The sequence below is a fragment of the Mustela nivalis genome (genome assembly GCF_964662115.1).
Source record: "Mustela nivalis genome assembly, chromosome: 6".
Lineage (NCBI taxonomy): Eukaryota > Metazoa > Chordata > Mammalia > Carnivora > Mustelidae > Mustela > Mustela nivalis.
Window position 1 is genome coordinate 27,308,233 of NC_139025.1, and position 23,452 is coordinate 27,331,684.

The 23,452-nt window shown below is 43.8% G+C and overlaps 1 protein-coding gene across 9 annotated transcripts in view; it reads right to left on the minus strand.

Annotated features, from left to right (window-relative positions):
• Positions 1 to 23,452, minus strand: part of KCNK10 (potassium two pore domain channel subfamily K member 10) — a 138,106-nt gene that overhangs the window by 45,634 nt on the left and 69,020 nt on the right. For all 9 annotated transcript variants that reach the window (XM_082736316.1, XM_082736315.1, XM_082736317.1 and 6 more), the window contains one exon: positions 7,865 to 7,982. In XM_082736316.1, coding sequence (XP_082592442.1) covers positions 7,865 to 7,982 — 118 coding nt within the window. The remainder of the gene's footprint in view (positions 1 to 7,864; positions 7,983 to 23,452) is intronic.

The window sequence follows — 23,452 nt, forward strand, 5'->3', positions numbered from 1 at the left end:
TTTACCTCTAGCCAGAGAACAACTCCTGGCCCTTTTTGAAGAGGAAGCTGGTGTTTAAAGAAGGCTGCCTGAGTCGCTCTTGTGTAACACTTCCATTTGCTATTTATATGCCAAAGTCGGACCTTTGCCAAACCATGTGCCGTTCAACCTTGTTATTTGGTGAAGAGTGTTCATTCGAGAACCAGAATGTCTAGGGGTGCTAACCTGGCTCTCTGGGGGTGAAATCTGTGTATCGGCACTAAGAAGGGCCCCACGCTTGGTTTATTGATATTGCTGTTGCCATTTTGATCTTCTTAATCATTTTTTAACAAGGGACCACATTTTCATTTTACACTGGGCCCTACAAATTCTGTAGCTCATCCTACTTACTAACCGTGAGATAATGGCCAAGTTGCTTGACATCTTGGAGCCTCTGCTTTCTCATCAGTCATCTGAACTAATAACAGTACCTACTGGATATGCTGAATGAGAGACGAAGTGAGATAATTATATGGATCCCACTGCCTGGCACCTGTGGGCGCTCAGTAAATGTTAGTCCCAATGAGGGCGCCTTCCAAAGCCACAGGTGAGCCCCCAGTTCAGGTGCTGGGTAAGTAGAAATAGCTACTCAGGTACTTTGGCAGGTACAACTCTTTTTTTTTTTAATCTTTTTTTTAAATATTTTACTTATTTATTTGACAAAGAGAGAGAGGACAAGTAGGCAGAGAGGCAGGCAGAGAGAGAGAGGAGGAAGCAAGCTCCCTGCTGAGCAGAGAGCCCAATGCGGGGCTCGATCCCAAGACCCGGAGATCATGACCTGAGCTGAAGGCAGAAGCTTAACCCACTGAGCCACCCAGGCGCCCCGGCAGGTACAACTCTTAATTAAGTCTGGGCAAGTGACAGTTACTATCGGGGACCTGAGCAAATGCTCTCTCTGATTTCAGTAGAGTCAGGTGATTCAATCCAAAAATGTCTCAAAGGGGGCGCCTGGGTGGCTCAGTGGGTTAAGCCTCTGCCTTCGGCTCAGGTCATGATCCCAGGGTGCAGGGATCGAGCCCCACATCGGGCTCTCTGCTCAGCGGAGAGCCTGCTTCCTCCTCTCTCTCTGCCTGCCTCTCTGCTTACTTGTGATCTCTCTCTGTCCAATAAATAAATAAAATCTTTTAAAAAAAATGTCTCAAAGACTGAAATGTACTAGCATCGCATAGCTGTTGATAAGAAAGCATCATTTGCCGCCCTTATGAAGAGTGGCTTGTGGGAAAGCACCTGAACAAAGGAGTGAGTGTCATTCCTCTGGCTTAGAAACCCTAGTTGGTGGGAACCCACCAGCAGAGTCAACAGTCAAGATCAGGTGGGACTTTCCCACATCAGACTTAGTTACTAAGAGAGGGGACAGGGGACAGGGCACCCTCAGCAAAGACTGGACAGAGTTTCGTCTTCCTCTGGCATTGCTCCTAGTTTGGAGAAGTGCCTGAATATATTCCTTTTTGCTACACATTTGTAAGCCTTCTTGTATATGTGAATATAAGAAAACTTTGTTTGAAAAGAAGTACTTTGATACCTTCAGATAAAAGAGACCTCTGATACTGAGTCATATTGCTGCTTTTCAGAAAAGACCGTTATTCCTAAGACCTCTCTATACACATTCTAAATAATGAACACATTTTTCTTATGTCTGGCAAGTGCATAACCTCATGTGGCTCATGAGGGTCTTTCTGGAAAGCAATTTGGCAAGTCTTTAAACAGTCCATGCCCTTTGACACTGCAGTTCCTTGGGGATCCTCCCAAGGAAAGAACCAGAGATGAAGACCACACTTGACACACAAAGATTTTCACTGTGATGTTACACTCTCACAAAATAGAAGTATGTGATTATGGTGTAGGTAGTATATCCAACGGAACCCAATAAAAATTGTTTTTCAAAGAACCTTAGTAATATGGGAAAATGTTTAGAGGATTGCATCACAAATTATATGAACTCGAGTAAGCAGGATGATGTTTGGATACTTCACAAATAATGAAAAGACAGCTTCTCAGCTCCAGCGACTCCACCGCACAACCCCAAAGAGTGGAAAATTTCTCAAGACCTAGAAGAATTCATGGGCTCTGAGCTTTCCTATAAGCCTTGCGACCATATATGATGAGTGAATTTACCACCAAATAATTATTCTTACTATCATTGTGTTCAGGTTTTATTTAGAATTCTCTAACTGTGTGATTTTGCAAAGATCCACCACTCTAGAGTTAAAATTAAGCCAGCTAAATGGTTTTCACCTTACAGTGCTTTTTCAATGAAGAGAAAGAGAGAGTGAGAGAGAAAATAGCGTTTTTACCCATAGTGTAGAACAAGGGCCCAGTCTCTAGCAGAAAACCAAACCATGATATTAAAGTGGACTTGTATTTGGGGCTGGGTTTTATCTTCATCTGTTTTTTGTTTATATGCTTGTTTCATAGTAGTTTCCCTTTCAGCATCCACCTTCACTTCAGGTTTGGGGGAAAGGTCTTCATCCCATGCACAGACATGACATAATGTAAGAAAACATTTGTTTTCTTACCTGCCTCCCACAACAGAGGCAACAGAGACTTCCAGGAAGCCAGGACAAAAATGCCTTTACCCAGAGGCTCATCCAATAGATGTTCTGTCCAAGACATTAAGAGTGAGTGGCCCAAAGAAGGTAGTGGTGGGGGGGGGGGTCAGGCACAGGCCTTCGAGGCCAGAGGACACTTATGGACCCTCTATGATCTTTGCCCCTTAAGTGTATATTACTTAGGATTTTTTCAGTCTTAGGTGATAGAAAACCCAATGCAGTCTGGCTTCAACAAAAACAGGTATCACTGCCCCCAGGGAATAAGGGATTCAACATTTATTTCTTAACACCTTGCAGGTAGCTTCAACTAAAGTCCAAAACATGTTAGCTGGACCTCATTTATCACGTTGCTGTTCTTCTGCTGCTTCTTTAATGTTATTTGAATTCTAGCCAAGAACATGACTGCCACTCCTGGGCCTATCTCTTTCCAGGTTGACCTCCAAGAAGAAAGAGGGGAAGCCACTTCCTCAAAAGTTTAAGCAAAAGTCCAGGAACTGAATTTCTTATTGGCCTAATCTAGATCTCACATCCATCTCTGAACGAAGGACTGTGGGCAGACACAGGCAAAGCACTAGATTTCTTGGTCTAGAAATGGTAATTCATCCCTTTGGGCCTGGAGGCCAACCTTGTGGAAGAAGGCCACTTAGGAACTGGTGATCAGGAGACAAGAGTGTATAAGTGAATGGACACCAGGCAGCAGAAGCCAAGGACTACGAATGATTTGCTCAAAGATTCCAGGGCACATACACTACAAAGGGCAGCAAATGTTAAAACCAAATGCTTCCCTTTAGGCAGATGAAACCAGCATTCCCCATAACGTGAGGTCATGTGGTCAATAAACATGGTTGTTTAATAAACCGAGCCCCTGGGACCCTAACAAGTTGACACACTAAATACCATCGGCGAGCATTCCAGCATAGCTATAGTGTTTTTCAGTGCATCCTACAGACCCCTGATTTAACCATTTCATAAAGCAAGAAAATTAGGATTTTACTTTCTGTCTTCTTTAATACACACTAATGTCTCATGGATCCAACACTGGGTATTGGATCGCATTTCCCAAAAGGGACCCCTTGAAGTGGCCCAGACTTCCTCAGCTTTAATTATTTTACGATAAATCCTCCTAAAATGTATGGCACATATCCCCATCTTAGTAACACCAGGATGATGAACACAATTTAATCCGACACTAGTCTTTTCTGATCCAGGACAGTGATGCTCTTGGGTGTCATTGAGTTTTATAGCACGTTTTACCCTTATACCAAATGGTGCCAGGCCACTGGGAGCTATAATATTATGGACTAAAATGATCCAGTCTGGGGGCACCTGGGTGGCTCAGTGGGTTAAAGACTCTGTCTTCAGCTCAGGTCATGATCCCAGGGTCCTGGGATCAAGCCCCACATCAGGCTCTCTGCTCAGCGGGAAGCCTACTTCTCCCTCTCTCTCTGCCAGCCTCTCAGCCTACTTGTGATCTCTGTATGTCAAATAAATAAATAAAAATCCTTAAAAAAATAAAAGAATAAAAAAATAAAAAATAAATTAAATGATCCAGTCTGGTCTGGAGTATCAAAAGGCTCCTGGGCCCCAAACCTACTAGTGTAATGCAAACCTCCAAAATTTATAATAACCAATCTTAATATATTTGTATATTTGCAAGTGTGAACATGACATGTCATATAATTAAATTAGAAGACTTTCTAAAAAGAAATGCCATTTCTCTTTCAACCCAAATTTTCTTATTGCATAACTTTCTTGAATGCACCAATGTAGAAAGAACACAGGTCCTGAAGGCTAGGTCTAAAAATAGTAAAAGAGGTCTGTACGTCTAAAACAATCCTTAGTCTCTGAAACTTGGACCAGTTAGGAAGCTGATTATCAAAAATGTACATCCCAAAAGGATGGTACCCTATCCAACACCCACATAAGAAGTGGTCGTAAAGGGTAAGGGAGCGGGAAGAACCTGTTGTAGAGAGCAACAGATGAGGGAGGGCCTCCCAGAGAGCATAAAGGGTGTTAATGACGAGATCCTCCCACCTCTCAACGCTATGTGTCTCTTAATTAGGACTTTTATTGCAGTGTGATGACACTTTTGTAGAGGGACAGAAAACTCTCATTTTCAGCAGAACTGGGAGAGAAATTTTACCCCTGGCTTCCCCCATATGTGTAAGGATTACCAAAAAAGTTGGACTGATGCCACATGGGGAAAAAATAAAGAGAAGAAGCACAGAGAAGGAAGAGAGAGCCCATCGGTGGCAAACCCCTGAAAGTGCCAGCAAAAATCCAATTATGAAGGAGAGGGTCTCATTCTGAACTTTAAAAGAGTGATCCTTGTTTGCACCAAGTGTAGAAAACAGGGTGAAGAGAGAGAGCAGCAGAAGCCCCCTTGAACTTGATCTGGTTCCAAAACAATTAAAGAGGCAGGACTAAACAGAGAATAATATAGATGGGTCACATTTGCAGGAAACCCTCTCTCTCTTCAGCAGCAGAAAAGAGAAGAGTTAGGGATGCGCTGCCTGGCAGGTTACCGTACCTCTCCTGGCTCTCCTCCCTCCCAGCCCAGAATCACATAGCAGATAGCTGGATTAGGAATATCCAGTTTACCAGGCATCAAGTATGTAAAAGGAAAATCTGCCCAGCATAAATATAAGACTTTTATTGCTTTTCTTTTTTAATGTGGGAGGAGCAAAAAACTTACCAATGGATGAAAGACACTCAGCAGAAAAATACAGACCCAACCAGACAAAAAGTGGGACCAACTATGAAGTAATCACCCACAAGAAAAACCACAAAGCAGAAAAGCAAGAAATCAGGAAAGAATCAGAAAGATAACAAGAGAAAATGGAATGTGAGCTAATGGAATTCAGGAAAGAAACAGGAAGGGGAAAAAGTCCCCTAATGATCACAAAAAGGAAAATAAAATTGGAAGGAACATGTGGCAAAATAGGCACTGTGCAAAAACAGGAAAGGAATAGAGAAGACAAAACGAACAAAACAGAAACCACAATTCATGAGTTAAAGAGGAGTAGGACAGACACAGAAGACAAGGCAAAGAAGTGACAATATACGTATAATCAGAATCCCCAAAGAACAGAAACGAAACCACATGGCAGAGAACATGTTTAAGGATGACAAACAAGATCATTTTCCTGAAGGGGAGGAAGATGGGGGGATGGGATAACTGGGTGATGGACGTTAAGGAGAGCACAGGATATAGTGAACACTGGGTGTTATATAAGGCTGATGAATCACTGACCTTTACCTCTGAAACTAATAATACACTATATGTTACTTAATTGAATTCAAATTTTAAAAAATAGAGAACTTAAAAAGAACACTTTACCAAAATAAAAGGGACAAAACCTAATAGTATCATCAGATGGAAGATGAATAACCTTTTGAGTAGCCAAGGGTCAAATCGTTTATAAAAGGAGGAAAAACTGGGCTGGCATCAGGTGTCTCCACAGCAGCACAGATATCAGAAAAGAGTGGGTTACCACCCAAAAGATCCACAAAAAAGAAAATGTGAGCCAAGAATTTCATTTCCAACCATACTGCCCCAGGAGGGTAAGGCTGCCATTTTGAGCAAAGCAAAGTATGGCAAAGATTATTGCTTCCATGAGTCATTCTTAATGCAACTATTTGAAAATGAGTTTCAGCTGAGCAAGTGGTGATGGGGAAAGCCATGGAAGGACTAGAATGGAACACAGACAAAACATATATGCATAACTATGACTTGAAAATAAGTGTGGTTATCAGGGTAATGGAATAGAATGTAAATCATATACCGTGACGTTATAGAATGATACAGTCAGTGAGTAATAATCAGCAGCCCAAGAGTAAAAGAAGTTAAGATGCTGAGTAAGTTCACTGACTGCATTATACATAATAACTGAGAGCCAAGAGTCACCATTTGAATTGAGCAAATTATTGAAGAGAACCATAAACATATTTAATAACTGAAAAGTAAACATTAAAAGGATAGTGTCAACTAAAATTGTGTGCAGAGAAGAAGACATCATCGCCTAGGATAGAGAAGTAACAAATACTGCTTAAAGAAGAGAAACCCTGTTATGTATGATTATAAAGTTAACCCTCACACAAAATTATAAAACTCCACAAGAATCAGAAAAACACACACAGAGATATAGTAAGACAAAAATCCATGCAAGAAAGAGGTTAGTATAGATCACCACAGGATGAGTTATAAAGAGCATTTATCTAGTCAAAATCATGCAAATGTTCACAGCTGATTTAATTAAACTATATTGGGAAGAGAGGAGAACAGGAAGAGAACCCTTCTACAGTGGGGCAGGCAAGGAGAAAGAGTCATCCCCTCTTATCTGCAGAGGATATATCCCAAGACGCCCAGTGGAGCCACGGACATATATACTATGTTTTTCCCATCCATCCTATGATAAAATTTAATTTATATATTAGGCAGAGGAAGAAACTAACAACAATAGCTAATAATAAAATAGAATAACTTTAACAATAGACTTTCATACAAGTTTTGTGAATGTGGTTTCTCAAAATATCGTATAGTATGTATTCTCCCTTCCTCTTCTTGTGGCGCTGTGAGATGATAAAATGCCCACGTGTTGAGATGAAGTGAGCTGAATGACACGGGCCTTGTGACATGGTGTGAGGTCACTACAGACCTACTGATGCAGCATCAGAAGGAAAATCATCCACTTCTGAAACACAGGTGACCCAGTGCAAATGAAACCTCAAAAAGCAAAAGCATCGATGAGGGGACCGTGGTAATTTCTCCCCTCCCACTGCTGGAGGTCAAGAAACAACCTCTAACACTGAAAATTCAGGAAGTGGCAATGCAAGCATGGTAGTTAAAGACAAGGAGATGAATATCAAAATAACCAACCAGAAGAGATGAGAGCATTGCCACAGGGGAGGTGAGGATGGGCAGAGGGGCAGAGACGGCTGTGTTTCATTAAACTTTGTAGAATGTTGGAGTTCTTTCATAGGCAACCTTAGTAAAAAGGACACATTTTTAAAAGGAATTTGAGCTCCACTGACCAGTCCATATTTTGACTTTCCACTCTGACCACTTCATCAGGTCCAGTCAAACTAAAAGCTCTCTAGCTCTCATTTTAAAAAATGTAATTCTTAGTCTGCTTTGACTTTTATAGAAAGCCACTACAACCCCTGCATTTCTCCGACAGTGTGTCATCAGCCTCCTGCGACCCTCAAGTTGCCAGGGTTCCAGGACCAAACATTAACCAAGTGCCATTTCTCAGGCTGGCCCCCAGACAAAAAGATGTTAGCCCACAAAGGGATACCTATGGTGGTGATGACAGTCCCAGCAAAGAAAAAGGCACTTCCAAGGTCCCAGTGACTGCTGTTGTTGGAAGAGTTTCCTATTGGACTTACTCCTGCGTTGTCAGCGTCAAGGGCATGCTGCAAAGAGAGCGAGAAAGCACAAGATTCAAAATTAAAAGATTCAAGATCCAAGATTCAAGATTAAAAATTTTTAAAAAAATTTTAAAAGCTCTCAAATTCTTTCCTTGCACAAGAAACTGAAATGATCAGGCACCTGAATGGCTCAGGTGGTTGAGTATCTGACTTGGTTTCAGCTCGGGTCACGACCTCAGGGTCATGAGATAGAGCCCCAAGCTGGGCTCCGCACTGAACAGGGAATCTGTTTGAGACTCTCTCTACATCTTCCTCTGCCCCTCGCCCATCCACATACCCCTCCCCCATCACTCTCACACATGCTCTCTCTCTCTCTCTCTAATAAATAAATAAATCTTTAAAAAAAAAAAAAAGAAACTGAAATGACCTATAAGGTACTGGTTATATGAACATGGGTGCAGTCATAACATGAAATACTAAACACACACTTACTAAAACTAGAAAATTACTTCTAGGTGGGGAAAAAAAAATACTAGGCGATATAGAATGGTGCCATTTATGTAAAATTTGCAGGCACAGGATTTAGGCAATCTGGGCATGGGTTATGCAAAATACATATCACTGTGGATATAGAAAGATGTCTAGAAAGATTGTCACCCGAAATGTCACTCCTGGAAGGCAGGATTTCAGTTGCTTTTCATTCTTCCCTTTTCTGTTTTGTTAAAATGTTTTATGCTGAGCTTGTTTCAGCATGGCAGGAGGTGAGAGCCTGGGCTCTTAAATCAAGCCAGCAAGGCTCTGCCCATTATTAACTTCAGAACCATGGACAAGTTATTTTAACCTCTGTAAATGCAAATGTCCTTATTTGCAAACAGGGAATAATAATGCCTTTGTCCACAGAGTTTTGAGTATTCAGTGAGAAGGTCTGTGTAATGCACTCAGCCCAGTGCCCAGCATGGAGATAGGGGGTAACAAATAGTGGTTGTGTGTGCGTGTGCGTGTGTGTGTGTGTGTGTGTGTGCGCGCGCAGGCATACACACACACTCCTTTTAAAATAAGTGACTCCTCACTGGCTGCAGGGTTTGGAATTCCATACACCTTAAATGCACATAAATTGACCACACTGAGGATCCAAGCCCATCTCACACTACTAGAAAAGCTCCAACCCAAGGCAGGTCAACTCCATGAAACATCCCCTTACACCTCTGGACCTTTGCTTATGCCCTCCCACCATAGTACCTGTCCTGTAGAGTCCAGTCTGGCCCCCACTTCTTGCAGGAGGCTCCATGCATGTACCGCAGTCCCCACAGATACCCACTTCCCAGGGCTCATACTCCTGTACCACATATATTTAACTGGCTTTTGATCACAGGCTCCCCAGCTGAAAATCCTTGCCTAGACCCCGCATGTGCAGAATAACGTGCAAAATACATCCGCAGCCCTTCCTGGGCTGGCCTCTGCCAGCCCCTTTCAGGCCCTGGGAGAGGGTAGAAGAACCTTCAAGCAAAGGAGCTGTGGTGAGGAAGTGACAGGTGGGGCCTTCAGAGGGAGGTGACAAACATATGAGCTACTTTGGAACAAAAAATAGAGCGAGTGTTCCCTGAACAAAGTTGGAATAACCCCATGTGGAGATAACAGGTCACAGTTAAATATTGAAATGCAATTCAATTTATCCTAAATAATACCCACAGAGCTTTGTTCAAACAGGCAGAGAGCTTCTGCCACAAATCAGACTAACGGAAAAAGCCAATCACCTTCACAAATCTGAGATATTTCAAACTTTCTAGACCAGGTATCAGCAACCTTTTCCTCTTTTTTTTTTCCCCCCTTTGCCTATTTTTCTTTTCCTTTAGCAATGCTTTAAATGTGCAAACACCATTCTGAGCTCATGGATGTTACAAAAGCAGGCCCCAGGCTAGATCTGGCAGACCCCTAAACATCTGATTGGACAATAGGGAAATAAAAAACTCTTTTGTTGAAGTGTATTCTTTCCTGGTCCTAAGAACATGAGATGGTCCACTGGAGGCTGTGTCCCTGGCACCCCAGGATTTAAAATCCCGCCTTGTGGGATGCACACGGGCTCTCCTAGCCCATGTTTAACAGACCTAATGGACAACTATCACTTACCCATCAGAGGCTCTGCTCTGCTTTAGAGCAAGACGGATGGCAAAATATCCATCTTCTACTGGTAAATACTTCTGCTGGTAAAATATCCATTTTCACTGTGCTGTGTAAGTGCCATCAGACCAAATCACAGGCCTTAACTAGTGTTTATGTGCTCATTACCTACTCGGCTGTGCCAGGCCCACCTGCAAGGAAAACCTTGGGGACAGCTCTAGGCACACTATCGATAATCTAATATTTACAACATCTATGAAGCCGCATAGAGAGTTGGGCTTCAGTCCAGTCTCCTGTGCTGAGAAATGTACCTAAATGTCATAAGCCGCATATAAAAGTACAGATTTGCAGCAGAGACAAGTGGGGATAATTATTTGTTTCATCAAAAAAGCCAGAGGAACATGCCTTTTTAAGTTTCATTTTTTGAATTATGCAATTTATAAATATTTAATGTTTACATATGCAGCCCTCAAGGAAAGCATGTGTTGGTTGGAAGGGAGGGAAAGTACCATTTGTTGAGTTCCTGCGTGCAGACAGGTGCTTTAGAAGTCTTACTCCTTTTTAGGACACCTGGGTGGCTCAGTGGTTTAAGCCTCTGCCTTCAGCTCAGGGCATGGTCTCAGGGTCCTGGGATCGAGCCCTACATCAGGCTCTCCACTCAACGGGGAGCCTGCTTCCCTCTCTCTCTGCCTGCTTGTGACACCTCTCTCTCTCTCTCTCTCTCTCTCTCTCTGTGTGTCAAATAAATAAATAATCTTAAAAAAAAAAAAAGTCTTATTCCTTTTTATCCTTCCTGCAACTTGTGTGCTATCCAATTTTAGCCTTTCTACAACTTGCAAGAAAGTAATATTATCCCCACATTTGAGATAGGGAACCAGGCTCAGCGAAGTTAAGTAACTTGCCTAGGCCACACAGCAGGGAAGTGGAGCTAGAATTCAAATCCAGACTTGGCCTAAGTCATAGTTTAGACCTCTCCTCTCAGTGAGGCCTTCCTCTCTCCCCACCTCAGTGCTCAACTCCAGACAGAAATGAGGAGGAAGACCGTGACTGCCCGAGAATTTAGGCAGAAGGACCTCTCAAAGGATCATTTCTAATTAGACCACATGTAAAGGCAGACACCCACCTTCATTTGGCTGCTGCAGCTGGAGAGAGCTTAACTGTTCTCCATTTAAAATAAAATTAAAAAAATAAATAAACATGGGGAACAACTGATGTTATACCCTGAGAGGGAAGAAACAGAGAAAAGAGAGCGAAAGCCCTGAAAAACCAGGAAGACAAGGAAGAAAAGGCAAGAAAGGAATGTCCATGGGTGCGTGGGAGCTCGGGCTCTGCGGCAGCAAAGCTAGCGACGTTGAAAGGCCGGTCCACCCGGCATCCAACTTTAACTTTGCTTAGATCTCTGATCTCAATCCCTCTCTCACTTTCCCAAATCTACAGTAGAGTGGGCTACACACGCAAATACCTTCAGGAAGTGCTTTTGTGGAAATTAAATATAAAGGCTTTTTCCAGGCATGATGGGACCAAAACAAGGTTTGGAACCTGAAATAAGGAGAAATAGAAACTCTCCAAATAGTCATCAAGACCTTGGTGAAGCTTTGAACAATCTCCAGTCCTGGGAATAAGGTTTGATTATTCTGTCTGGATTGGGTGGGTCAGAAAGACTCCAGCAAACCACCAGAATTAAAACGAAACGACGCACATGAGCTATACACACAAAAAGAGAACCCAGGTTAAACAGTCTAGCACTTGAATTAATGGCATCATTTTTAACTCAGAATATTTCTGATGGGGTTCAGAGTTCCAACTTTATTAATTTTTTAAAGTATTTTCTAATCATTTTAATGGTTTGAACTCAAGTAAAACATTTTAAAATTAAATGCGCTTGCTCTCGTGTTTTTTTTCTCTGCGTTCAGGCTGCACAAGTGAAGACAAGCCAGCCCATTAGAAATGTCTGAGCACATAGATAATGAAATGATGCATCGGAGCCGTGTACTACTTCACTTAAAAGATCAGTTATAGGAGAGAGATGTGACCAACAGCAGCATCATGTTGGGCCACAATCTCAGACCCAATGAGCATCACGTGTACACTTAGAAGCTTAACCAGTACCAAGTTCAGAGAGCTCTTATGAGGACCCAAAAAGAAATTATACTCAATATGATGTGAGAGCTTCAGGGATAGGGTACTCTGGATAAGAGGGTATTACTTTAAAATTTAACTCCACTCGCTCTTTAATTTCCTTTTTAGCCTCTGAGTTGGAATTTCCAGCACCCACCCAACTACCCAGTAAACAGCTCATGAGTGAATGTTCAGATCATTAATAAGTGAATGAACAAACTAAAGTAATAAATTTAGGCCATGCAATTTACTTCTTTGTAAAAGCAGAGAAACGTAATAAGAAAGTAGATCCACAAAAGAAATATAATGATTGTTCAAAAAAAAAAAAAAGAAGAAGAAGAAGAAGGTGGCGAGCTAACATGAATGGGGCAAGAACTAAAAGACTAGAGTGGTGGCTGCCCAGGGGCTGGGTGGTGGGTAAAATGGGTGATATTAGTCAAAGGAGACAAACTTTCCCTTATAAGATAAATAAGTTCTGAAGACCCAATATACAGCATTGTGATCACAGCTAGTGATACTGCATTATACCCTTGAAAGTTGCTAAGAGAGTAGATCTTAAGTACTCTCACCACAAAAAAAAGAAATGGTAATTATGTAACATGATGAAACTATAATGTAATTCCATGGTAGTAATCACCTTGCAATATACAAATGTAGCAAACCACCATACTGTACACCTTAAGCTAACACATTATATATCAATCATAGCTCAATAAAACTGGAGAACAACTAGATAAAAGAGTCTGTCCCCTCTCCCCCATCCTCCCACCACCACCCCCAGGCTTTAAGACCACCCAAAAGGTATAAAAAGAAACTGCAGCCCCTCTGAAAGTGAAGTGGGTCTGAGGCTGATGGAAGAGAGGAGGCAAAGTTATCCCTCGGAGTCACCCCCACACACACACCGGGTACCCCCACCAACTCCCTCCTCCGACCCCGGTGCTGTAATCCCATTAGACAATGCCAGGCCATCCAAATCACTGTTGCAGATGGCGCAAGATACTATCATGAGTGTAAGCACTACAGTGGGATGAATGATGACCCACGGGGGACCACTAACTGTCTGTGGCTTTTCTCCAATGATCTGTGTACTCGGTGAGATAATCTGTTTTTCTGTTGCCTTATGTGGCACCAGAAAGAAAAGCAAAAAAAGGTGCAACAAGCATCACTCTTCGTGTCTGAGACCGGCTGATGGATACGGCCAATCGGTGTCATATGCCTGACACCAGTAGCCGGAGCGATCATCTGACCCACAGTCCAACCCAGGACACTTGCCCAGTAAAGAAGGGTTCTGTGAAGGGCCATGCTGGAACCACAAGACAGGGGGAGCTCAGGACATAGGGTCATTTTACTAATAGCTTATACCAAAAGGACAAAAGGACAAAAGGAAAAGACCTCATATGAGAACCAAAAGCTGGTTCTGTGCCTACCACATTCTTAGTCCCGAGAGGGCACAGTCAGCAAAGGGGTCTATGAAGTAGATATTTAGCCAGAGGTCAAGGCAGGATGAGGGAGTAGGTACAAAAAGTGACTTCATAAATGTATTAAAAGAGAGCACACTTTCCGCCATTAATGGACAGAAGGCAAGCCACAAACCCGGTGAGACAGAGAAAGGCAATTGGCAGAACACATTCATTACCACTCGGAAATGCCCCTAATGATTCAAAACCCCTGTAACAGGACAGGACATCTTTCCACCTCCTTCCGCGTCTGTGGCAGAAGGGCCTCAGGTAAGAACTGGAAGTAGATATTAATTTGTTCACCATGGTTTCTTTTTATTTCTCTTGCTCCACAAGCATTTCTCACATAAATATTTCACAGCGGAGGGAGCGAATATTCTGCTGTTAGGAGAGGGGCAAGTTTATGTCCAAGTGTGAGACGACATCACAATATTTCCAACAGTTGGAGGGCATCCGAGAGGAAATCTGGAGCCACCCCCCAGCAAGGCACGTCTGTGGCAGATTGCAAGAAGTCTTCGCCTCGGTCCAGAGGTGGAGAGGACGGCCCCCATCAACACTTACTCTTGCAACAGAGAGAGTCTGCGGTAAAGTGGGAAATGTTCAGCCTGAGCACGTTACTCAGCTTCTTTGAGTCTCCGTTTCTTCATCTATAACATGAGGAAAACCTTCCCTGCAGGGTTGTTGTCAGGATTTTTTTTTCCAGTGGAAATAAACCTTTGAGTTGTGTGCCTTGTCATTTCATATATAACAATATTAATAATAACAGGAATCCTTTCCGAGCACTTACAGTGCACAGAGGAACTCGGTTAACCCTCATGATGACACTGTGAGACAGACATCACTACCACCCACTGGGATTGAGACTAGTCAATTCCTGAGATTGAGACTAGTCAATTCCCCTGACCATGGTCCCATAACTCATGCATGGCACAGCCGGCAAGCAAATGCTATTAGAATTGTCAACAGGAAGATCGCCTTCTTAAATGCTGGAAAGGCAGCCTCTCTCCATCCTCAGTGTTCTCGCTTCTCCCCATCCCAGACCATCACAGCCCAGCTCCCTGCCTTGCAGAGAGCAAGTGGGCTCCCACCCAGGCTAGGCCCCCTACAGCCGTACCCTCTCTGCATCTCCCACAAAGAATTGTTCGCAGAAACCAGGCCAGACCATAAAAACAAAAAGCAAGAGGCACCTTCCGTGCCTTGGTGAATATTATGACAGTATGTATTTTCCTGCTATCCTAACTGTATCCAGTTATATGTGCAAGTATTAGCCCTTCCTGGGGTACCTGACAGCAGGCTTTCATCAAAATGTTATAGCCTGGTTTTAAATCTAAAGTGAAGGCACCTGTAGAACAGACAAGACAAGTAGAGAATCTGTTTAGAGAATAAAAGAACAAAACCCAAGGTAGGCTAGACTGCACTTCCAGAACCTATGATCTTAGACAAGTGACTTTCCTTGCTACCACCAGTTAATGGTGGGGGTAAATGGGCTAAAACTCAATTCACTGGGTGCCTGGGTGGCTAAGTCAACGGAGTCAGCGACTCTTGATGTCAGCAGAGGTTATGATCTCAGGGTCTTGAGATCAAGCCCTGCATCAGGCTCCATGCTCCTTGGGGAGTCTGCTTCAGGTTCTCTCTCCCTCTGCCCTTCCCCTCCCATCCCTGACCCCCACTGGTGTGCTTGAGGGTGCTCTCTCTCTTAAGTAAATAAATAAGTAATCATTAAAAAAAGATTTGGTCTAAAAAAAAATTATTAGCACCTGGGTATACACTAATGACTAATCTATCTAAATATTGTCACATGGGATCAAGTCATATTTGGGGGAGCTCTTTTACTTTCCAAGTTGTGTCTCACAATATAGAATTAATTTTCTCTCCTGCCCTATGACCCAGCAATTGCACTATTGGGTATTTACCCTAAAGATACAAACGTAGTGATCCAAAGGGGCACGTGCACCCGAATGTTTATAGCAGCAATGTCCACAATAGCCAAACTATGGAAAGAACCTAGATGTCCATCAACAGATGAATGGATCAAGAAGATGTGGTATATATACACAATGGAATACTATGCAGCCATCAAAAGAAATGAAATCTTGCCATTTGCGACAACATGGATGGAACTAGAGCGTATCATGCTTAGCGAAATAAGTCAAGCAGCGAAAGACAACTATCATATGATCTCCCTGATATGAGGAAGTGGTGATGCAACATGGGGGCTTAAGTGGGTACGAGAAGAATCAATGAAACAAGATGGGATTGGGAGGGAGACAAACCATAAGTGACTCTTAATCTCACAAAACAAACTGAGGGTTGCTGGGGGGAGGGGGGTTGGGAGAAGAGGGTGGGATTATGGACATTGGGGAGGGTATGTGCTTTGGTGAGTGCTGTGAAGTGTGTAAACCTGGGGATTCACAGACCTGTACCCCTGGGGATAAAAATATATGTTTATAAAAAATAAAAAATTATAAGTAAAAAAATATATATATTAAAAAAAAAAAGAATTAATTTTCTCTCTCTCTTTGACTACATAAGGGAAAGTTTAAACCATGAGGAAAGCATCAAGCCCATAAGGAACTGGGGTATCATATTTGCTCTGATGAGAACAATAAACTTTCTGATTAACTGTCACTCTTTCATCTCCATTTGGACTCATCCTCTACGGATTCAGGAACAAATTTGCCAAAAGTTGCTGAAAAGTCACCCTGGTGCTAGGGTCCTTGATGTACACTCCTCATAATCCCAAATTAATACTTCATTTCCTGTGCCCCCCCAAAGATTGTGTCAGCCCCTCTAATCTCCAATGAGTGCACTCTGATCTGGGGGCAGAAGGAAGCAGAGACAATCCCAGAGACTTTGAAGAGAGCTCTAGAATACTCATAAAAATAATCCTAATAGCCAGCATTTGCAATGTGCCTTCCTCTCTTACTCAACCCTCCACAAAAACCCACTGTCAAGTGTCACATTACTACTCCCGTTTTATAAACGAGACAACAGAAAACAGAAGTAGCTTGTCCACAGTTGTAGAAGTTAGTAAGCGGCAGAGCTGGGACTGGTTGAATGTACACCCCTCCAACCCCGCCCCAGACAGGGTCTCTCCCTCAGACAGCTCTCTGTCTGGCGTGCAAACATTGTGCTAAAGCTCATCCGTTACAGCCCCCTCTTCCCCCATGAAATAGGACAATAGAGAGAAGTAAGAATTTGTGGTCTGGCCCTCATTTTTCAAAGAATAAAAGGTTAAGTCCTCACTCCATAAAGTTAACCTACATTGTCAAGCTCTCCATCACTTCTGTCCAAAGAAAAGGAAAAAGAATTTTCCTCGTTCTCGAAAGAGACTAAGATCTTACTTTTAATCACAGAACCAAAGGATAACCATAACCGTAACTCTGGTTTCAACAGAATATGTTGACTTAGCCTCAACACTGTATGTGAGGACACAAAGCCACGTCCCTCTAGAGCACAACCAACAGCTAACCATTACTCTGCAGTGAATGATGGTCCTTTTGGAGTTCCCACAGGTTGAGTCTGAGATTCCTGCTCTGTGAATAAGGCCCTGGGTGTTTGCTTCTGTTCTAGCACCAGCCATAATGGACTCCAACCAACTGCTCAAGCCAAGTCAGTCAGTCTCCTTGTTCGTAAGTAGAGCGTTGTGGTTAAAAATTAAGCACAGACTCTGGGGCAAGACTCTTCATCTCCAGATCCCAGTTCTACCTCTCAGTTGAGCTTGGGAAAGTTATTTAACATCTCCCTTCAGTTTCTTACCCCTACCTACTTCGAAGCACCACTGTAAACATTAAATGATAAAATATGTAAGCGCCTGGCCAGAGCAAACACCATGCAAATGCTAGCTAGTGACCAAATTAATACAAGACTGGAAGATTCTGGAGGATAGGGGAAGGCATCTTGCTTCCTTTGTTATTGTTTTCTAATCACTGGCGCCAAGCATAGCACCTGGTACGTGACAGGAATTCAGTTAATATTAATAAATTTATTAAATTCAATTAATATCTAAATGAATAAATTTGGCTGTAATTAATGAAAATAATTATATGAGCCACACACTGTCAAAATCTCATTAAGTAAGATTTCCGCTTCACTTTAAACGAGAATCAGATACATGCGCACTTGTATAGAAATGTGGACACCATACACTCATTCCTGGGTTTTTGTTTTATTTTTATGGGAGCTTTTTTGGGGTGCGGAACACAATCCTCATTTGCAGATTCATTTCTCCAATGGCATGCCAATTGCCATTAGCTCTTTAATTTCTGGCTTAAAAGCTTTAGAACTTCACTGGACAGTGATGGAATCACAGCCTCAAGGATAAGAACAATAATAGTAATGAAGACGAGGCCTGTAGAGACAGGTCGGGAACTGCAGGCCCGATCTTGCATGCACCGAACAATCTTCCGCATGACCACTTCGCTGGAGAAAGGGCAGCGCCTCTGACTTCAGGGCACCAGCCGGGAGGGGTCACTTCTCTTCATTGGAGCTGTGTCCTTGGGCACAAAGGACCCAACCCTGCACTCAACAGAGGTCACCTGCTGCCTCAGCTGTGGCCTGAACTTCTTGCACAAAAGGCTGCTTGGAAGAAGGGATGCCCTAGGGTGGGGAAGAAGGCTTAACTGGCTCAGCATGCTGACTCCCAGTAAGGATGGCCACAGACTGCTGAATCGGGGCTCGGGTGCTGTGCTTCCCTTAAACCACTGCATTCCTGGGGTGCCTGGGTGGCTCAGTTGGTTAAGCATGTGCCTTTTGCTCAGGTCATGATCGCTGGGTCCTGGGACCAAGCCCCACATCCGGCTCCTTGCTCGGCTAGAAGCCTGCTCTTCTCCCTCTCCCTCTGCCTCTCACTCTGCTACTTGTGACACCTCTCTCTCTCTCTCTCTCTCTCTGTGTCAAATAAATTTAAAAAATCTTTTTAAAAAATCATTGCATCCCTAAATATGTAAAGCTTTGGAGGTTAGGGACACCACGGGAATCTGCTCATGTAGAAAAAAGGCAGAAAGATGATTTGAGAGAAGTACCTTGGCAACCAGACTAAAAAGAAAGGACTTCTATTGCCCAGAAACAAAATAATTTTCTGCTTTGCTTCTGCGAAGATTCTGAATAAAGGACTCTTGGTCTCCAAAACAGATGTAAAAAGCTCTATTCGTTCATTCCTCAAACATCAATCATCTTCTATGGGCTGGCTGCTGTGCCAGGCATGAGACACAGACTCAACCTGGAAGACCTCACAGTTGTGGGAAGGAGACAGATGAGAAAAAAGATGTTCCCTCTACAGGTCTATCAAGGGCCGAGGCACACGTGAGTGCTGGGTGCTGCGGGGCCAAGCAGGGTACCGCCCATCATGGAGGGTACACAAAGGCTTCCCCTAGCACTGGAGTTTAGGCACCTCTAAAGGTAAATCAGTTCCAAAATCCAGAGCCCCAGACTCAGCAGAGTCCCATCATTGGCATTCCATAAATGTGTAGTTATTAAATGAATGAACGGTTTAAAATCAGCTCCTGACCACCACTGCTAACCTCTGGGTTTATGTAAGGGACCAAAATGGCCATGTATGGATGGATCGATCAGATCACGCCACTCTGCTACCTGAAATAGCCATGAATCCCTGCATGGTGTTAACCCCCAGGCTAATCTCTACCAAGTTCCCTTTGCTAACTCACCTCCAGCCATATATGCTCCTCTTCTCTCAAGTCCTCAGACATCCTGGGCCTCCTCCCACCACGGGGTCTTGGCACTCAGCTCCCCCGCCTAGAATCCCCATCCCCCTTCTCAGTTCTCCTGCTCGTGTGCCCCACGGCCCCTTATCCTCTGCAGTGTTCACCTCAGTTTTATTTATACTGATTCATGTGATTACCTGCACAGGTTTGTCTCCCTTACTACCTATCAGTAGGGTAAGCATAAAATTTATCTTTCAAACCAGGACATTTTTGAGAGAGAAAGGGATGTTACTAATAAGTACTCCAGAACCATGAAAACGGGGATGATTGGTCATCCTAGCTAGAAGCTCCCGGGACTATATGTACCTCCTTTTATTCACAATTGTGTCCCCAGGACTTAGCACTGAAGTTGGCACACAGCAAGAAATCAGTAAATTTGTTGAATTAATGAATGAGTGAGTGAATGAGGGAGTAATTGATTAAGGGATTTGGGGCTTGGCAGAAGAAGGGAATGGTAGATGTCACGGCCTTGGGGAATGTTCATGGCCCATGCAGATTAACCAACATCTACTGCTCCTGGAGAGAAGACTTTGAGAGCTCCTGATCTGTGGTCCTCCCATATCTGCAGAATAGCAGCTTGGGTCACCAAGACAGCATTCAATGTCCACACCCAGGACACAATACAGTAGCCAGTCCTCTTGTATCTTAAATGCATCTTGTATCTTAAATGCTGCTTGTATCTTAAATGAAATTGTGTCCCACCAAAGCATGGTGGGGTCAGGCCCAAGGAGCAGAGCCAGGGAAATGTGTCAGTATACCAGAGGACTGATCAAGTATCTAAGACTCTAATCACTTTCTAGCAAAGGATCCAAATTCCCAAGAGATCATAAAAGGAAAACCAATGGCAAAGGTCCTGTTGACCAACATAAAAAGACATGAACCAGTCAAGGAAGGGGAGCTATATAGTAGGATGAGAAGGGACACCCACACCCAAAGGTTCATACTTGTAGGAAATTCCAGACCTAGCCCATGCCAGCAGATGAAAGCTTCAGGTTTTCTTCAGATAAAGAGACTACCATGAAGAGAAAGTGCCCATTTTTGAGGTCAAGAGGGTTCTGTGAAGTTATGAAACTTGCCAAAGCAAGGTCTGAATGAAGTACAGTCAACTTTCCAGACGGTGAAGTAGCCTGCTCATGCTAGGGGCCCTACACCAGCTGCCCCCAGGGATGGCCTCCGGTGAGAGAGGAATCCTTGTTGCCTGCACTACAATGGAAATGCCCATGTCCTCCCTGGTGAGCACCTCCCCCAACACTACACCCACTCCCATGAATCACCCCTCCCTTCCACATGGCTATTACCTGGAGAAAACACAGTCGTGTGACCCCCATGAGCTACACTGGAGACATTCAGAGCCTTACAACATTTAAGCATTCACAGCTTGAAAAACAACTCTTACTTAACATCATCCACCCAGACTGGGGCATGGGTCCCTCCCCCCATCAGTCAAGGAGGCCACCTCATGGTTTTATGCTTTGAGGATCACAGAAGATGAACATGTTACTCCTTTCTCCAAGACTAGCCATGGCAGACGTTTCTAAGACAATTGTATTGGGGGCAGGAAGTAAGCATTTGAGGCAAGTCAGAGCAGTGAGGATCAAGAGGTTCTTGGGATTGGGTGGCCATTAAATCAAGTTCAAGGAAATAAAGTCTCCCGAATGTCAGCTAGATGCCAGGCTGTAGTGTTCTGTGTGGGTTTCGTCCTTCCCTCCTCCTCCTGTTCTGAATGAGAAGGACTGTCCCACCCTTTCCTAGGAGGCGAAGTCTTAGGTTCAGTGGGGTCAGGGACCCAGTCTACCTAACTTTCATACCCATGCTCCTTCCTCTCCTGGACACCCCCTTCTTGAAAATCCAATGGTCCACATAAACCTGCTACAGTACCAAGTAAGACAGCCCACGCCTCCTTAAAAATCTCTCCTTCTCCCTCCAGTCTTTTCCTTGGAGTAAAAGCTTTCAGAAAAGGCCCAGATGTACTATAGGGGATACATTCCATTAGCACAAGTAAGAATAGCACAATGTTTAGACCTACGGGCCCCCGGAGTCAGGTGTCCCAAGGCTCAAATCCCCATTCAACCATGTACTGACTGTTACTTACTTTGGACAAGCTACTTCTTGGAATTAATTTTCTCATCCATAAAATGGCATGATGGCGATGGAACCTACCTGTCGGCTCACTGCGAGGGTTAAATGAGGTCAGATGCGGAAGCACTGAGAACAGTGTCTAGGGGAAAGTGAATGACCAAAAAGCCGGAGCCGTTTTTCATGACTAGGACAGCTCTGCAGGAAATCACTCTGTTACAGTCATCTACAGACTCCCTCGGGTCGCCTCGGGGGCAAGAGTCCAGAAATGGATGGCTGTTCTGTGTCCGCTCTGGGTGGAACAGCTGAGCCCCAGCTCTGGTTAAGTGGCTTGCTCCAGGGCATCAAACTAGAAGATCCACAAACCCCAGTTGGGGATAAACTCATTCAGGCCCTCAGTCAGAGGACACAGGCTCTTTCACTCAGTTACACCTTAGAATGCTGGCCATTCTGTCATTCCGCTGACCTGTACTTTGGGGGCTGCCTGAGCCTTCTGGGTCCCTGAGGTTCTCCAGAGTGTTTCCCAAACCACATGAGGAACAATGTAGGCAGGAGGCTGGGGCAGGGGACTGGCACAGACAGCAATCAGCAGAGCTGGCATCAGTTTCCATTTAATATATATGAGGCTCAGCATTGCCACCAAAGCTTGGGATAAAGATGCTGATCTAGGTAGCCATGGTAAGCCCTCTACATGGGATAGGAAACTGCTCTGTTGCCTCAAGCCACAAAGACACAGTCCCATTGGTGTTAGCAGCCCAGGCCTGCACTTGCCAAGCAACTTCTATAAAGGTGACTTTACACTTTAACAGCAGAAGCAAACTGAGAAAATTTGTTAATTAGAAAATTAAGATTGAAGCCCCAAAGGGCATTTAGGACCTTTCTTCTCTGTGCCCTTAACAGGCTCCCAGGATGGATATACCTTAGGGGCTTTCTGGTTTCTTTTTTTCTTTCTTCCCTAACAAATAAATAATAGTAATCACAACAGTAAAAGTAACTGAACTTTTTGCCCACAATTCAGACCGCCCTAACAGGTGGACAGGAATACCACCATCTCCAGTCGACAGATGGGAAGCTGAGGCCTGGGGTGAATATTCCCCAAGTTACCCAGCTGGGAGGTAGGAATGAGATTTAACACAAGAGGGGAAAGTGCTGAGCTTGGGTGCTCATTGCCAGCTACATTGCCCACAGGGCTCTGCTTGAACAAGGAGAGCTGCGGAGCCCTGAGCTCTCCAGAAATCTCTGCTGAGTGGGAACAAGTCATTTGCAAGACTCTCTTCTCTGTGTCTCAGCCTCTCTCACCGATGTTCTAATATTCTTCTAAAGGGTCTTCCTTCCTTCAGTGTCTTCTTCCGCTAACTCAAAGTCCCCACTGCTAAAAAAGAATTGTTATTCCAAAAAATAATTTTCATCATGTCACTGCCTTTCTTAAACTTTGCAGTGACTTCCCACTTCCCAGGGCATAAAGCCCAACTCCTCGGCAAGGCTCTAAGGGCAGCTCCCAAATCCAGCCCGACTCGCCTCTCCAGCCTCCATCTACCACCTCTCCCCGCTGCTGGGACCTGAGAGCTCCCCACAGCTCTAGCCACACTGACCATGTGAAGCTCTCTCAATGGGCCACACACACCCCTGGGATGCCTTTTACCCAGAGCCGGCAGAATGAACCTCCTCCCATAGACCATGTTTCTGTTTGAGTATGTGGTGGTTAAAAGCCTAGGATCTGTGGTCAGATTGCCCAGGAATAAATCCTAGAACTTCTGCTTACTAAATGGGCGACACTGAGCATGTGACTTTGCTGCCTGCTGTCTCAGTTTCCTCATCTGTAAATGGGCACAAAAGACCATCATTCTAGAATAGTTGTAAGGACTAAAAGAGATAAATAGTCACAGAAACCTCCCTAAAGAACCTAGATGTTATCAACAGATGAATGGATAAAGAAGATGTGGTATATATACACAATGGAATACTATGCAGCCATCAAAAGAAATGAAATCTTGCCATTTGCAACGACATGGATGGAACTAGA